The sequence below is a fragment of the Eutrigla gurnardus genome (genome assembly GCF_963514095.1).
Source record: "Eutrigla gurnardus genome assembly, chromosome: 15".
Classification (NCBI taxonomy): domain Eukaryota; kingdom Metazoa; phylum Chordata; class Actinopteri; order Perciformes; family Triglidae; genus Eutrigla; species Eutrigla gurnardus.
In genome coordinates, this window is record NC_139938.1 from 16430792 (window position 1) to 16446994 (window position 16203).

Genomic DNA, 16203 nt, shown 5'->3' on the forward strand with positions numbered 1-16203 from the left:
AATGTCAGGAGGACTGATCTGGACTAGACGTAGGGGCTAGTCACCCTTTTAATGAATATCCGGAAAATTATATTTAATTGAAAGGTCCTAACTGACTGAGCGCAGTTAAACTTTTTATTCTATTTTATCCAGGGTCCATAACGGCAGCTGAGAACGCGTTATAGGAGCTAACGACGAGTTGGCAACCAATGTCAGGAGGACTGATCTGGACTAGACGTAGGGGCTAGTCACCCTTTCAGTGAATATCCGGAAAATGATATTTCATTGAAAGGTCCTAACTGACTGAGCGCAGTTAAACTTTTATTCTATTTTATCCAAAATCTACTTAACGGCAGACGTGAACGCGTTAATAGAGCTAACGAGGCAGTAGCACCCGATCTCAAGAGTACTGATCTGACAATAGAGGTACCAGGGGTCGGCACCAAGTCCAGACGGGCTGACCAGATTGGACCAATCACCCTTTCAATGAATATCTGGAAAATGATATCTCATTGAAAGGTCCCGACTGACTGAGCGCAGTTAAAAGTTTCTATTTTTATTTTTTATTATTATTCTTATTTTTTTGTTTGTTTGTTTGCTTTGTTTGTTGTTTTTTGTTTTTGTTTATTAGGATCCGGATCGGGCTACAGCTATTTTTACGGCTGTGGTCCACGTTAGAAATTGTGTGTGGTATCACAGAATCTCTGGGTTCTTTCTGGTAAGACTTGTTGAAATGATTCATCGTGGGTAAGACTCAAAGTAAACTATGGGGTCCAAAATTTTATATGAGGGGTGTGCAAAGACCATGTGTGACAAGCATGGAGAAGGAACATGTGAGTATCTGGAGGTTTGGGAGCAGTATTGTACAGGGACATACAAAAGAATTAACATAGCGGGGGGTGGGGAACTTAAAAACCCAGTGTGCTAATTTTCCCACAGGCAAAGTACACCAGGACCTGGACTGTTTCTCTGGCGAAGCACGGCCTCCTCCTCCCTACACACCTCCTGAAGCTGCACCACAACAACTATTACCTGCGACAGACAGACCCGAGTCATCGGACCTGCTGCACCTTTGCCTGATATGAACGCTCCAGCTATGCCAAATATGTAAGCAGGAACTGAGGAGAAAGCTGACAAGAAGAAGGCAAAGCTGGAAAATAGACTGCAAATGGCTCAACTGCAGGCCTATGAACGGAAACTACACCATCAGGGCAGAGGAAGACCAGGCAGACGGGGCAGGGCTCATGGATGGACTTTTCAAAAACACCGCTCACCACGCCTGTCACCACCGTGGGAGTTCACTGGATTAAAGACTGTCCCAAAGAAAAAAGAAAAAAAAACTCAGAAGGATGGCAATTCTATAGTAATAGTTATAGTATAGTTATAGTAACAAATCCAGGAACAAGAGGGAGAAGGACACATGGGAGAGGAGGTTGGTGACTAAGCAGAGAGACGGAACAGGGACTGGACATGGGTGAGCAAAACACACATACAAACACACACCAGAGAAAATAGGCATTTTCAGGGTGTCACCTTTGACCCAACTCCTCCTTTTGTATGAATACACATGGGATTTAAAGTGTGATCATCCTCACTCTGTTGGTCAACAGCTAACAACCTTTGCAATGCAAATCGTAAAGGGGGGGGGGGGGGTTACACACAGATACATTGACGATTAACATTGCACTGAATGCATCACACTCACAGCTGATGAAGATTTTGAGACACAATGGCTTAGAGGATATGAGTCAGATTTGTTAACTGGTGATCATTTATTTTAGGGTAGCTCCAGTATTTGGATTGCTCATGGAGCATGGAGTTGTCGCATGTCCAGATTCACCTTGTTGCAAACCTATCTTTCCAGTAAAAAGACACCTCAAGAAAAACCACCAGCGGTCTTGCAATTTGTTTGGGATATGAGAGCAGAGAACAACGCGGTTTATGCCAGAGCTCCATTGGTTTCTGATCCACACACAGTTATGTCACAGGTCGTTTTTGGACACACACCAGAGCCGCGATGGGCTACTGAGACAAGAGGTCTTAAAACATCCTTGCAAGAGTAAAATTATGCAGTACGTCGACAATTCACTTTGGTTTTCAGAAAGTGAACAGGCATGCCAGGCTGACACAGTGGCACTGCTAAAGTTTTTAGCAGCACAAGGCCACAAAGTCAGCCTCTCAAAATTGTAGTGGGTAAAACAGGAAGTAACCTTCCTAGGCCACATTATTTCCCATAAGGTTTTAAAAAAAAAACTAACCGATAATCGGATCTAAGCCATCTTTAAAATTATGCTGAGATGGCACAGCCTCTGCAGAGCATGACACATGATCATGGACATCGACCGACAAACACACGGACTTGGACAACGACGGACATGCCAGCTTTGTTTAGCTTGTACAAACCCTGACTGCCGCCCCGACCTTGGGCTGACCCGACTCAGAGCAACCTTTTGACACAGACTGTAAAAAGAAAGAATGAATGTCATCGCTAAACCTTTTTGTTCCTCAGGTAGTTGCATCCATCCTCCTGGAGTGGAGAATGAGCCACCTCACTCCAGCACAGATGATGCATTACCATAATGTTTTGCTCTCACTCCCTAATGTCACTATAACCTGATGCATTGTACTTAACCAGCAAGCCTTTTGTCTACAGCAGTGGATGGTGAGCCACACGACTGCATGGTGGCAGTTGTGTAAACCTGCTCACCACGACCCATTCAGATAACAATGTAAAATGTGAAAATGCCTAACCTTTCTTCCCAAATAACACCTCCTCTCTCCTCCAAAGGACAACCTGAGTTTGCAAAGATGTTTGTATCAGTGCCTGGCTAGATATGGTAGAAACAGCTGACAGCTCCTAGTGTACAGGGGACTTCTCTAACCACTCACAAACATTTTGTTCTAAAGTTTTCTTTTCCCAAAGTGCTTAGTGTGCCTCAGACCCATGTCGGAGGAAGACAAGGAATCCAGCCAACTTATGCTATGCTTGACTACTGCATTAACCTCTCCCAACTCTCAAGTCTGTCCACACACAGGTCAGAGCAGCCCTACCAACCCTCTTGCAAGGACCACTACAGCCTGGAGACTGGGTGGTGATAAAAGACTGCAGGAGGGAACCACGCTGGACAGGACCATTTCTGGTACTCCTGATAACCAACACGGCTGTGAAGATAGCAGAGAGAGCAACGTGGGTCCACACCAGCCACTGCAGGAAGGAGCCACCACACAAGGCAGAGATCCGGACGGGGGGAACAGACCCGCAACCCTACGAGGACGAGAAGAAGAAGACCCAGCAAAAAACCACAGGAGCGACTGCTGTGATGCCGACAGACAACAATGGCTGTGTGACCAATTTGGTCCGTGGGGAACAGTGGTGGTCCAGTTTTTCCACCCGTCTTGATGGTGCTCTGTACACTTCTGCGGACCGGCATTTGTGCTCCGACGTGCATAACAACACCTTGGGATAAGAAGGAACACTCTTGAAGAGGAAGAAAACAGGGTCCCGATCATTGAGCAATCGTATCACCTGACCGAAAGAAATAAAATTGTATAACACGTAATACAAATCTGGCAACTTATATTAGTAACGATTTAGATTTCTGTAACCCCAATGTGATCCTTTTATGACAGTACCTATTGATTGTTGATTTAATTGTTTGATTTACAAATTAATCAAAAGGGGGGAATGTGAGGGAAATTCCTATTTAATCATGTATTTATGTGGGCAAATGGCTGTCTGTCCTAAATGCGTATTGCAGGACCATTTGCCACCAGGGGCGTCACCAAAGAAGCCCTTTGATGCAGGATAAGACAATGACCCTTTGATCAAAGACAACATCTGGGGACACATGGAGAAGGGGGGCTGCAGGATGTCAGACCTGTATGTAAATTCAACTGCATTATAAGTGCCAACACAAAGAGTGACTCTTCAGTCATTCCTGCATCGCACTGGGGATGGCTCATGCTCATTTATTTTTCTTCTCACTTTGTTTTATGATGTGAAGCACTTTGAGTCTGCCTTGTGTATGAAATGTGCTATACAAATAAAGTTGCCTTGCCTTTTCTTGCCTTGCACTAGACTAAACTGGTATTTCAGTTGCAACGACACACCTAAAGGGTGTGCTGAGCTGGCAGTATAAAAGTACAATAGTCCATGATACAGACTGGAGGGGGACAGTCGGGACTCTCAGACTATGGAGGATTATGACGACGCCGTAGCTTTTCTGGGTCAGTGGGGACGCTTCCAGCAGGTCGTCTTCTTCCTGCTCTGTGCCAGCATCTTGCCCAATGGATTCTGTACTTTCTCCATGGTCTTCCTGGCCGACATTCCCAGTCACCACTGCCTGGTTCCTGAGGTTAATCTGACCCCAGCGTGGCGCCATGCCATCATCCCCATAGAGGTAAGTTGGTCATTATTTTGAGAAGTCAATCAGTTGAGATTCTTTCAAACAGCATTGAATACACCAAGAAAAGATAGAAGACACTAGTTTAAAGCAAGTTCAGTTGCCAACGAACAAGCTTTCAGAGATGACCAGGACCTGGATGACGGAGAACTTTCACAGACGGGTATTTTGATCTTTAAGAAATGCCCCGCAGAAACACTGATTTATACTGTTGTGACTGTGAGGTGGTGAATGGGGAACCCGAGCTGAGCCGCTGCAGCAGGTACAGGCTGGATGTGGTCACGAACCTCTCAGCTCAGGGATTGGTTCCTGGCAGGGACGTCAACCTCACCGACCTGGAGACGGAGGGCTGCATGGACGGGTGGAGCTACAGCAAAGACATATACCAGTCCACCTTAGTCTCTGAGGTGAGTGTGGTCTAGTTTGATAGTTGTTTTTTGTAGTTACAAATGGATCAAGGTTCTTTTTTCTGTAAAGGTGAGATTGCATAATAACAATGTAAGGACTCATCCAATAATTTACAGCTGTTTCTATCAAAATGAAAGAGAATGTAACAATAAATCAATGATTTTTGTTATACTTTTATTCATGAGGTGAATTCCCTCTGGTCTTTGAGTGTGACCGTTTAATTGTTCATGTGTGGATATTCCAGTTTGACCTGGTGTGCAGTGATCAGTGGAAGCAGCCGTTATCTACAACCGTTCTCTTTCTGGGAATCCTTTTTGGATCCTTGGTCTGCGGGCAGCTCTCAGACAGGTAATGTATCTCTCAATTAAATTAGATGCAGTGGTTTGAGAATGTTCTTTCCGGTTGCTAGTTATCCGTTATTGTTGGAAGACCGTCTCTACATTGGCCTCCCAAACCCCACCCCTTGTTTTAAATCTTGTTTATTTGCCTTTGCTTTTTGTTGTCGTCTTCTCCCTCTAGGTTTGGGAGGAAGCCTGTTCTCTTTGCCACCATGGCACTTCAGACCATTTTTAGTTTTCTTGGAATATTTTCACCTTCATGGATGGTGTTCTCCATCCTCCTCTTCATCAACGGTTTGGGACAGAGCTCTAAATACCTGTCAGGTTTTGTTCTGGGTAAATATCATTTCATGCTCTGGTAACAATGAATTAATTTAGTATTTTGATTTTGAATAATTTCAATCTACGTGTCTTGTTGCTCTCAATCTCACGATGACTTCAATCTCACTATGATTTATTTATTCTGTAATACATTATCTCTCTCGCTGTATTTCTTTGTCCAGGCGCTGAGATCCTGACTAAGGATGTGCGGGTCATCTTCTCGTCTTTGGGAGTTTGCCTGAGCTTTGCCATTGGCTACATGATGCTGCCTCTCTTTGCTTACTTCTTAAGGGACTGGACATCTCTTCTGTTGGCTCTCTCTCTGCCTGGCCTGCTCTACGTCCCCCTCTGGTGGTAGGTTGTGCTCACATTTCATTAGTAAGCCCCTCTCATCCAGCCTGAACCCTTGTTTTTTCTGCTGAATCCTGAGACAGGTTGATCCCAGAGTCTCCTCGGTGGCTGCTCACTCAGGGAAGAGTGGAGGAGGCTGAGGCCATCGTGAGAAAGGCTGCGAAGATGAACAAAGTCGAAGCTCCACTGGTCATCTTTGAAGATTACAGTGTAAATGTGAGTCTGACTTGACCTGAATAATACTCCCCAGCTTCTCCTAAGGGTGAGGATGGGTCGAATTCAGAGGTCAGGTGTCATGAACAGTATGCACCATGTAAATGATGATTTTAAAAATAAATAATAAATACAATGTGAATGTTTGAACAATGAACTGCTGGTATGACTGAGGTTTTGTATCGTGCAGGCTGAGGAGACAAAGAGGCACCCTAAGGAACACCACAGCATCTTAAACCTGCTGAAGACTAAACACATCAGAAACACCACAGTCATTGTGTGCCTGGTGTCGTGAGTGTCCTGTCCAATTAGCCTCAGATAGGCAGAGGAGAAGGGATGGATGGTCTTGGTTTGCTATTGTGTCTCTGCAGATTTCCATTCAATCTTCTGTTGTCTGCATCCGTCTTTCCCAGGTTCACTCTGAGTACTGGTTATTACGCCCTGTCCCTGAACACATCCCGACTTCATGAGAACCCCTACATCAGCTCCTTCATCTCAGCAGCTGTAGAGGTACCAGCGTACATCACCTGCTGGCTGGCACTGAGATACATCCCACGACGACTGTCTGTCATTTGCATCTTGATCGTTGGGGGCGTGTCGCTGTACTTGATTCAACTGGTGCCTCCAAGTAAGTAGTATCACAACGGGGTGCATTAATACTATTCACTTTAACAGAGTACAGATGCAGTGTTGCACTCCTATAACACTGTCAGACTCAAGATGGGCAGTTCAAAAAAGAGGATAAAATTCTTTGCATTGTGGGTAATGCAGTATCTCCATTACCCACAATGCAACTCCTAACACCGACAGTTGACTTGGCTATTTTTATGGGAATTTTGGATGTTTGTAAGTTATAATCTGTGTTCTGTAGATCTTGTCTTTGTAAGATAGGACATGACCCGTCTTTTGTCTACGGTATGATTCCTCCTCCTTAAAAGGGAGATTCCTGCTAGACTCAGGGTCGTTCCTGCTGTCTGAGCTTTTACATGAGAAGGCAGGGGCGAAGTATTACTGTCTGCAGATGAAAATACTTTGTTGAATCAACCACGGAGAAAAAGCTGATCCTGGTGGTTGATCTTTATTGGACAGATGTATTTGTCCACAACACTATGCTGGGAGAATCTAATAATGTAGCTTTGAGCTGCTAGCCTCAAACAGCGATAAGGATTCCTCAAGGCGAGTTTATTCACATAGCACACATTACAGCAACAAGGCAGTTCAAAGCGCTTTGACATAAAACACCAAATGCAAGTGCAAATGAAACGCACTGAAATGATTAGATTGTAATAACATACCATTTAAAACAACATTTTAAGTCCAAAGATAATAGAAAAAGAACAACTAAAATAGAATCAGACAAAGATAAGTGTAGTGTAAGAAAAGATCTAATCAAAGACGGCAGCAAACAGAAAAGTCTTCACCCTCCATTCAAAAGAAGTCACCTGAAAACAGGTTTTCTGAAGAGTTTTTAAGAATGAAAAGTTTTAACAGAGGAGAAAAAGAATCACTAAACACTGCAAACACTTTTCAGGTTTATCACAGGTGGCTTTTGCTCTGGAGATGCTGGGTAAGTTTGTGATCACCACCGGTGCATCGCTGATGTTCGTCTACACAACAGAGCTTTACCCAACGGTGCTCAGGACCACAGCCACCGGCGTGTGCTCTACTGTTTCCAGGGTGGGCAGTTCAATGTCACCCTTTTTGTTACAGCTAAGTGAGTAAACTGGTCGTACAATAGTAAGTACTAAATATGTCTTATACCTGGATGTTAACAGATAAGATCTGATTTCACCTCGTTTTAGTTGCTCTGCACACACTCGCATCCATAAAATCTGACTCCTTGTCCAGGTGACGACTTTGAGTTCCTGCCTTATATCATTTTGGGGACTCTGGCTGTTGTCTCTGCGTTTGCTGCTTTCTTCCTGCCAGAGAATTTTGGACGACCTCTTCCTCAAACTACTCAACAGATGCACAAGAGAGAGAGGTCGGTGGTTCCTCCTCAAAACGATTACAACATATAAATGATTATGAATGTTTAGTGGAATGATAAATGAATCTTAAGTGTTCTCATTTAGCCTATCCTAACGTATCAGCCATCAAAGTCTTTCATTACTCGGATGTCTCAGAGCGTAACACAGTATGTGTGTTTGTCCTTTTTAAAACCCTGGTCTTTGTTTTTTGGTGACTACAGCATGAACCCATTCAGCAAAAGAAGAGAACATTCAAAACCCGTGGCACATTTTGAAAGTTGACTGACTGAGACTGATTGATTGTCTAGAAAACATTACTTATATGAGCTATTAATAAATAAAGTTTTATTAACTCAGTATCTTTCATAATCTTCTCCTGTTGATGTTATTTATCATATGAGTTATGAGAGCAATTAACCCAAACACGCCCAAACTGATGGAATCAGAAGATTATAAAAAAATAAGATAAAACTTTGTTTGATACACATGTACTGGTGTTTTCTTTTCTTTTTTTTATTACACACATTTTCACTTTTTACAACAGTGAACAGCAGTATTATGTTGTTATGGAAACAATTGCATTGCTGCTGAGGATTCTTATACTTTTAACTATGTTTGATGCCGTCACAGAAACGTTACTCTAAGAGTTGATAATGAAGGCTATAAATGCACACTCTATTACACTGAACTCTGCTGAATCCAGTGGGTTTCATTGAAGCGTCTCCAAATCATTGACAAATAATAATGTCCTGGGGGAGTATTTTTGGAAGTTTTTTCCCCGACCCGACCCCGCACAGCTCAGCTGCAACATATTTATGAACCCGCCTACAACACAGGACTCAACATGTAAATTTCCTCACATGACGACGGAAAGCTAAAACTTATTTGTGGCTGTTAAACAAAAAGGGTGTGGCTAGCCCACCAGGAGAACCTACTTCTCTCTGTTATCTCTTGCAGAAGGAACACGTCGTGTACACGATACAGACTGTGGAGGGGGACAGTCGGGACTCTCAGACTATGGAGGATTATGATGACGCCGTAGCTTTTCTGGGTCAGTGGGGACGCTTCCAGCAGGTCATCTTCTTCCTGCTCTGTGCCAGCATCTTGCCCAATGGATTCTGTACTTTCTCCATGGTCTTCCTGGCCGACATTCCCAGTCACCACTGCCTGGTTCCTGAGGTTAATCTGACCCCAGCGTGGCGCCATGCCATCATCCCCATAGAGGTAACTAAATTAACGGTTTGTTGAGTGTTGCCTTGTTATCTCTTTGCAACAATTACAAAGGGGAAAAAAATAAAACATGAATGGTCCCCATGTTTTTTTTTAAACTTACAACTCTCATCTTTTCCTACTTTTCCTTTGTTTTTCTTTTTGTTTTAGTAGGCTAAAAGTAATGCTCTTCAAAGTACTGCTCATGTGTGAAAGACCTACCTGTACCCCACGCCAACGTGGTGTGATAGTACCAAATGCTCAGAAATGAATTTGTCCTTTTGTTTTTTGGCTTTATGGCAAGCCTAATGCTATAGTTTTTTTGTTACTGTATGGATTATACGTGTAGCAGCGCACACAGAATTTTGATCAGTTTAAATAATGCCCTCCCTGCACATAGCTCTGGCTACACGCCAGGGTTTTATGGAAAGGTATATACACTGTATATACTATACAGTGTGAAGTGCAAAAGTCTTACAATAAGTACATTTGTCGAAAGAAAGAAAGAAAGAAAGAAACCACTACATATCATTGTCGATAAAGTAAGAGAGAAAAAATATTTAATCACAATGAAATAATACACAAGGAAGGTTCATCCTTAAGAAGTCTGATTCTGCAGGAATGCAAATAAAGTTTCTGCCACTGTGACTGTGAGGTGGTGAATGGAGAAGAGGAGCTGAGCCGGTGCAGCAGGTACAGGCTGGATGTGGTTACGAACCTCTCAGCTCAGGGACTGGTTCCTGGCAGGGACGTCAACCTCACCGACCTGGAGACGGAGGGCTGCGTGGACGGGTGGAGCTACAGCAAAGACATATACCAGTCCACCTTAGTCTCTGAGGTGAGTGTGGTCTGCTGCTATGGGAGTTTGTGGGTGCTAGTTTAACATTTATTGTACCAACTGTAATTAATTATTAAACCTGACTGCAACACTCAGCAAACTCATGTTCACAGTTTGTTGTAAAAACTTTTTCTGGTGGATCTAGGTGTGTATAACTAATTATCAGTGAGGTAGCATGGAAGGAGGGAGGTGGAAGAACTCCTCGGGGTATCCAAAAACAGGCCCTAAAAACAACGATGAGGAAGAAAGACTTGAGCGTACGTTGGAGATCCGGTTTCTGCCGTGCTCTAAGCAGCTGCGCCCCAAGGCCAATCGCGCCATGTGGGAAACTGATAATGTAGTAGTTAGTAGTGAAATGATGTTAATGTTGAATGTTATGTGTGAAAAGGAAGGAACCTGAACGTGTGTGGGAGGTGGATTGGTAACTACCAGATGTAGTTTGGCTCAGCTCCATGAATAGTTTTGGAACCAAACTTCTGGAGAGTGTCTTCACTGAGGACCTCCAAATTGCCTCTTAGCAGAAGAGTTGTTCAGATCGATCTGCAGCCGTAAAGCAGTCCAGATAAAAGTCAGTCCCTCCGTGTCTGAGGCGGTGCTTACGTCAAGTACCTCGGGGTCTTGTTCTGGAGTGAGTGTAAAATGTAGTGTGAGATGGAAAGGTGGTTCGGTGCAGCCTTGTACTGGACCATTGTGGTGAAGAGGGAACTGAGCCATTCCATCTCAGACAATGCAATGCAATTCTGTGGACATGTCCGGAATACCTTGCTGACACGGCTGCCCTGCAACCCGACCTAGACACAAGGACTTCAGTGTTTCCCCTATAATTTTTTTCAGGCCCGGTGGTACCCACCGAAAAAAACCTAAACAGACGAGACGCGTGGGATGGTGTATTGGTGCAGTTGGATTAAGTCAGGTGGCACAGCAAGCAGTCTGCAATTCTGCAATTATTATATTTGCATTCAACATTTTTGTTCAACCAGAGTGTATTCAAGATCACAAGGAGAGAGTGACTTATTAAGGTGCCGGTTGATGGAAATGATGCAGAATTATGGGCCGGAAAAATATGTCTGGAAAATGAGGAGCATCACATTAAAAGCTACAGATACTGTAAAACACTACAACGACATATGAGTGCATATATTGTCTTATTTTATCAAGTAAAATATAAGTTATAGGTTTACTCAACAGCCTAATAGTTCATAGAAATTCAGGTAGAAATTCTTTAACTCAGAGTTCCACAGCTTATCAAAAACAATCCTTATTTTATTAACATAGGCTGCCTAAGGGCGCGATCAGTAGCGTGCCTCGGCTCCAGCCCAAACGGGCTTTGGCCCGTTAGCCGGTTGTACATACGTCATCTCGTCCTAATACTTCACACGCATGGCTTGATGTTGTTTTTAAGGAGCGCCGTCTCTGCATTTATTTCTCGACAACACTCGACCTGCATCAGCGAATGTGCGCACGAGCGGATCTGTGCGAGCAGGCAGCGCGAGGAAAGCGGATTTTGGACGGCGACACACAGCGGCATTTTTCTTATAAATGCACCGGTCCGGTTCCGGGTCCGGTACCGGTCCGGGTCCGGTACCGCTCACACCACGAGTCTGAAGAGTGCAACAGCTTATCAAAATACAATGTAAACTTTCCGTGTTTTCAAAGTAGAAAGCGACATCGTGGTGGTTTAACGAGGCAGAGCGGCATCAGAACAACATCAAGCGCGTAAAGTACACGAAGAAGAACGTAGCGGGAGCGCGCGGTGTGGATTGTTGCGGCCGCGCGTCTTGCGGAGCAAGTCTGCTGTGCTGCGCGGAGGCGCTCCTAATGTAAATGATTATTGATTTATGAATGAATTGATAGGTGGCTTATTTTTGGTATATTGATTTTTTTTTTGGCCTGTACAATGGTAGGGGAAACACTGGACTTGTATTTACATTTAAATCCTCCCACCCCAAAACATTTTTTTTCTTTTCATAAAACAAAAAAAAACAAAAAACTTTTGTCTTTGAATAAAACAAAATATATGTTTTCTGTCAGAAGTTAAGACCAACCGGGCTAAAGGCATGTGAATTTCAGACTTTTATACGTCAGATAGATCATGGATTCCCTCTGGGCCTTGAGTGTGACGGTTTAATTGTTCATGTGTGGATATTCCAGTTTGACCTGGTGTGCAGTGACCAGTGGAAGCAGCCGTTATCTTCAACCGTTCTCTTTCTGGGAATCCTTTGTGGATCCTTGTTCTGCGGCCAGCTCTCAGACAGGTAATCTAAACGCCACAATGCTGTACTTTTAAACTTGCTGCTGATACTATTGGGGTTTTTTTTGCCTACAGCTATAAATTAACTGAATTTCCACACGCAGTGGACAATGAATGTCTCTAATCTAAACTAATAATAGTCCTTTAAAGGAACAGTGGAGAATAATCCTTGTCCTTGTTTGTCTTCTCCCTCTAGGTTTGGGAGGAAGCCTATTCTCTTTGCCACCATGGCACTTCAGACCGTCTTTACCTTTGTTGAAATATTTTCACCTTCATGGACGGTGTTCGCCATCCTCCTCTTCATCAACGGTTTGGGACAGATCGCCAATTATGTGGCTGGTTTTGTTCTGGGTAAATGTCAACATTTCAAGCTCTGGTAACAATGAATTAATTTAGTATTTTGATTTTGTCTTGTTGCTCTCAATCTCACGATGACTTCATTATCACTATGATTTATTTATTCTGTAATACATTATCTCTCTCGCTGTATTTCTTTGTCCAGGCGCTGAGATCCTGACTAAGGATGTGCGGGTCATCTTCTGCTCTTTGGGAGTTTGCCTGAGCTTTGCCATTGGCTACATGATGCTGCCTCTCTTTGCTTACTTCTTAAGGGGCTGGACATCTCTTCTGTTGGCTCTCTCTCTGCCTGGCCTGCTCTACGTCCCCCTCTGGTGGTAGGTGGTGCTCACATTTCATTAGTAAGCCCCTCTCATCCAGCCTGAACCCTTGTTTCTCTGCTGAATCCTGAGGCAGGTTGATCCCAGAGTCTCCTCGGTGGCTGCTCACTCAGGGAAGAGTGGAGGAGGCTGAGGCCATCGTGAGAAAGGCTGCGAAGATGAACAAAGTCGAAGCTCCACTGGTCATCTTTGAAGATTACAGTGTAAATGTGAGTCTGACTTGACCTGAATAATACTCCCCAGCTTCTCCTAAGGGTGAGGATGGGTCGAATTCAGAGGTCAGGTGTCATGAACGGTATGCACCATGTATATGATGATTTTAAATATAAATGATAAATACAAGGTGAATGTTTGAACAATGAACTGCTGGTATGACTGAGGTTTTGTATCGTGCAGGCTGAGGAGACAAAGAGGCACCCTAAGGAAAACCACAGCATCTTAAACCTGCTGAAGACTAAACGCATCAGAAACCCGACAATCATTGTGTGCCTGGTGTGGTGAGTGTCCTGTCCAATTAGATTCTAGGCGTTATTGATTTAGTCACTCATGTATACTGTATATTGTTATAAACACACAACCAAACACTACATTATACAACCAAAAACCACAAGCGGGGAGTTCCCACTGAATCTCTTGAGTTGCCTCCTCTGCTCGTTGGTCCTAGCCCCAGAACACGATGGAGAGGGGTATATATGCCATCTATCCAGGTTACACTTTGGGATCCTCTGGAGGAGCTGGAAAGAGTCGATGGTACGCCTGGTATTCCCTCCTTCCCTGCTGCCTCAGATAGGCAGAGGAGAAGGGATGGATGGTCTTGGTTTGCTACTGTGTCTCTGCAGATTTCCATTCAATCTTCTGTTGTCTGCATCTGTCTTTCCCAGGTTCAGTCTGAGTACTGGTTATTACGCCCTGTCCCTGAACACATCCCGACTTCATGAGAACCCCTACATCAGCTCCTTCATCTCAGCAGCTGTAGAGGTACCAGCGTACATCACCTGCTGGCTGGCACTGAGATACATCCCACGACGACGGTCTGTCATTTGCATCTTGATCGTTGGAGGCGTGTCGCTGTACCTGATTCAACTGGTGCCTCCAAGTAAGTAGTAACACAACGGGGTGCATCACATATGCAGTAGTACTTCCCAAAACCTGTAAACAGACTTTTAATGTGTAAAATCTTCATAGAAAAACGCAAGAATCAGACTCCATTTTCTCAACCCATCTCCACCACAAGAGAACAAACGAAAACAACACTCATGTCTTGATATTGAATAATATGAATGCCAGGAATTTTCACGAGGAGATCTCCCATTTCTTTCACAGTCATTGAACAAGCATAATAGTTCAGAAACCCTTCTATGGCCATGATTCGGACATGTTTGGTGGACATCATGCAGTATAAACCCCCGATGCAGATCTGTAAACACCTTGCATTATCAAATAATCTGGGTCAAACCGAGCTGTCGGACAGGGATTCTCGTGCACTTAACATCATTTTAATTTCACTCTTTTCTTAAATGACCCATTTCTTGTGGATCAGGTTTATATCAACTGGCTTTTGCTCTGGAGATGCTGGGCAAGTTTATGATAACCGGCGGAACATCGCTGATGTACGTGTACTCAGCAGAGCTTTACCCAACAGTGCTCAGGACCACAGCGACCGGCACGTGCACTACTTTTGCCAGGGTGGGCAGTTCAATGTCACCTTTTTTGTTAAAGCTAGGTGAGTAAACTGGTCTTCAACAGTAATTACTAAAAATGTCTTAAACCTGGATTTATCTTAGCACATTGACACATTTGAACAAATAAGCATCGTCTTCCACCTCATGTTAGTTTGGATGCTCTGCACACACTGATGAATCCACATCCAGAATATGTTTCCATCTCCTCGCCCTCCTCCTAATCACCCCCTTCTCCTTCTCCAGGTGACTACTTTGAGTTCCTGCCATATGTGATTTTGGGGACTGTGGCTCTTCTCTCTGCGTTTGCCGCTCTCTTCCTGCCAGAGACCTTTGGACGACCTCTACCTCAAACTTTGCAACAGATGCACAAGAGAGAACGGTGGGTTCCTTGAAAACACTGGTGGGTTTAGGTTGAAGGTTAACGTGGAGTAGTTACTTGGAAGCCCTCCCAGACGTGAAAGGGTGTCTTGTTAAGTACACGTGTGGTTGTTTTCTTTGGCGAGTACAGTAAACACAAGTACACAAACAGCCACAAGAGATTACGCAGAATAAGAAAAGAAGGAAACAGCAGACGGGTGAAAACATTTAAACATAAAAATAATGTCAAATGAATTAAATTATTAATCAAATGTATTTTCCTTTTTAAAAGGGTACTTAAGGGTCCAACATACTTGCTGTTGAACCAAGCGTCTGTGTAGGCAGCTGTGTTGTGAGCATAAATGTTCACATACATGTGGTTACTCATGGTGCCTCTAAAGCAGGTGTGTCAAACTGATCCAGTAAAGGGCCGCTGTGGCTGCAGGTTTTCATTCCAACCAAGCAAGAACACACCTGACTCGACTTATTCACCTACCTGATTTGCCTTCACACCTTGATTGGTTGGATCAGGTGTGTTCTTGCTTGGTTGGAATGAAAACCTGCAGCCACACGGCCCTTTACTGGATCAGTTTGACACACCTGCTCTAAAGGACGCTCCACAGAAATCAGCCTGATCTGCATGGTGTGAACAGTAAACATGGCAACACTGGAGGAGGTCTGTTTAATGTCAATACTCAGATCACAGCAACGGAAAAGCAGAAGGCAAAGCCAATTGTGGACTTTCTTAATTAATTTGACTTTGAAGATTTCTAAATGTTCCACCATTGTTTTCATTTCTGCGCCTTCTGACCACATCGTCACACAAGCCTGACTCCGCCCCCAGCAGTCGTGTGCACATTGCATCTCGCGTTCATGTCCGCGGATGTGAACAACCAACGTCTGAAACCGACTTAGAGGATGAGACGGCCGTAGGGAATGATGAAAATCAAGATGAAAATATTCAAACACTGGTGCATTTTTTTATTTGTTGAATACCAAATTATGTTTTTTTTTTTTTGTCACTACAGTATGAAGTGCCCATTCATCAAAAGAAGAGAAAATTCACAACCTGTGGTGCTTTTGGAAAGTCGACTTTGATTGAGACTGATTGTCTAAAACATTACTTCTTATATTAATAAATATAGTTCTATTAACTGATTATCTTTGCTATTGTTCTCACTGATTTATTCACATTACATGACCAAG

General features: G+C 43.7%; 1 protein-coding gene across 3 annotated transcripts; it reads left to right on the forward strand.

Annotated features, from left to right (window-relative positions):
- Window positions 1-485: 485 nt before the first annotated feature.
- Window positions 486-16195, forward strand: LOC311025252 (organic cation/carnitine transporter 2-like). Of its 3 annotated transcripts, none has more exons than XM_084028094.1 (12): window positions 486-4379; window positions 4607-4789; window positions 5035-5138; window positions 5310-5464; window positions 5632-5803; window positions 5884-6016; window positions 6204-6304; window positions 6427-6641; window positions 7545-7727; window positions 7862-7997; window positions 9040-9207; window positions 9848-9987. In XM_084028094.1, exons 1-11 carry the CDS (start codon window positions 4173-4175, stop codon window positions 9170-9172), a joined length of 1722 nt encoding a protein of 573 aa, XP_083884220.1. In that variant the 5' UTR covers window positions 486-4172; the 3' UTR covers window positions 9173-9207; window positions 9848-9987. The 3 variants fall into 3 exon arrangements, with proteins under 3 accessions (XP_083884220.1, XP_083884221.1, XP_083884222.1); XM_084028095.1 differs by lacking the exons at window positions 486-4379; window positions 4607-4789; window positions 5035-5138; ... (4 more) ...; window positions 6427-6641; window positions 7545-7727 and adding exons at window positions 12182-12285; window positions 12478-12632; window positions 12784-12955; ... (4 more) ...; window positions 14884-15019; window positions 16026-16195 and having other exon boundaries at window positions 7736-7997; window positions 8941-9207; window positions 9848-10030; XM_084028096.1 differs by lacking the exons at window positions 486-4379; window positions 4607-4789; window positions 5035-5138; ... (4 more) ...; window positions 6427-6641; window positions 7545-7727 and adding exons at window positions 12182-12285; window positions 12478-12632; window positions 12784-12955; ... (4 more) ...; window positions 14884-15019; window positions 16026-16195 and having other exon boundaries at window positions 7736-7997; window positions 9848-10030.
- The last annotated feature ends 8 nt before the right edge of the window (window positions 16196-16203 follow it).

Excerpts from the sequence above, each read along its gene's own strand:
- LOC311025252 (XM_084028094.1), top strand. The coding sequence starts at position 4,173 with ATGGAGGATTATGACGACGCCGTAGCTTTTCTGGGTCAGTGGGGACGC. Across the intron at positions 4,790-5,034 it reads AGTCCACCTTAGTCTCTGAG|TTTGACCTGGTGTGCAGTGA; the intron begins GTGAGTGTGGTC and ends TGGATATTCCAG. Across the intron at positions 7,728-7,861 it reads ACCCTTTTTGTTACAGCTAA|GTGACGACTTTGAGTTCCTG; the intron begins GTGAGTAAACTG and ends CTCCTTGTCCAG.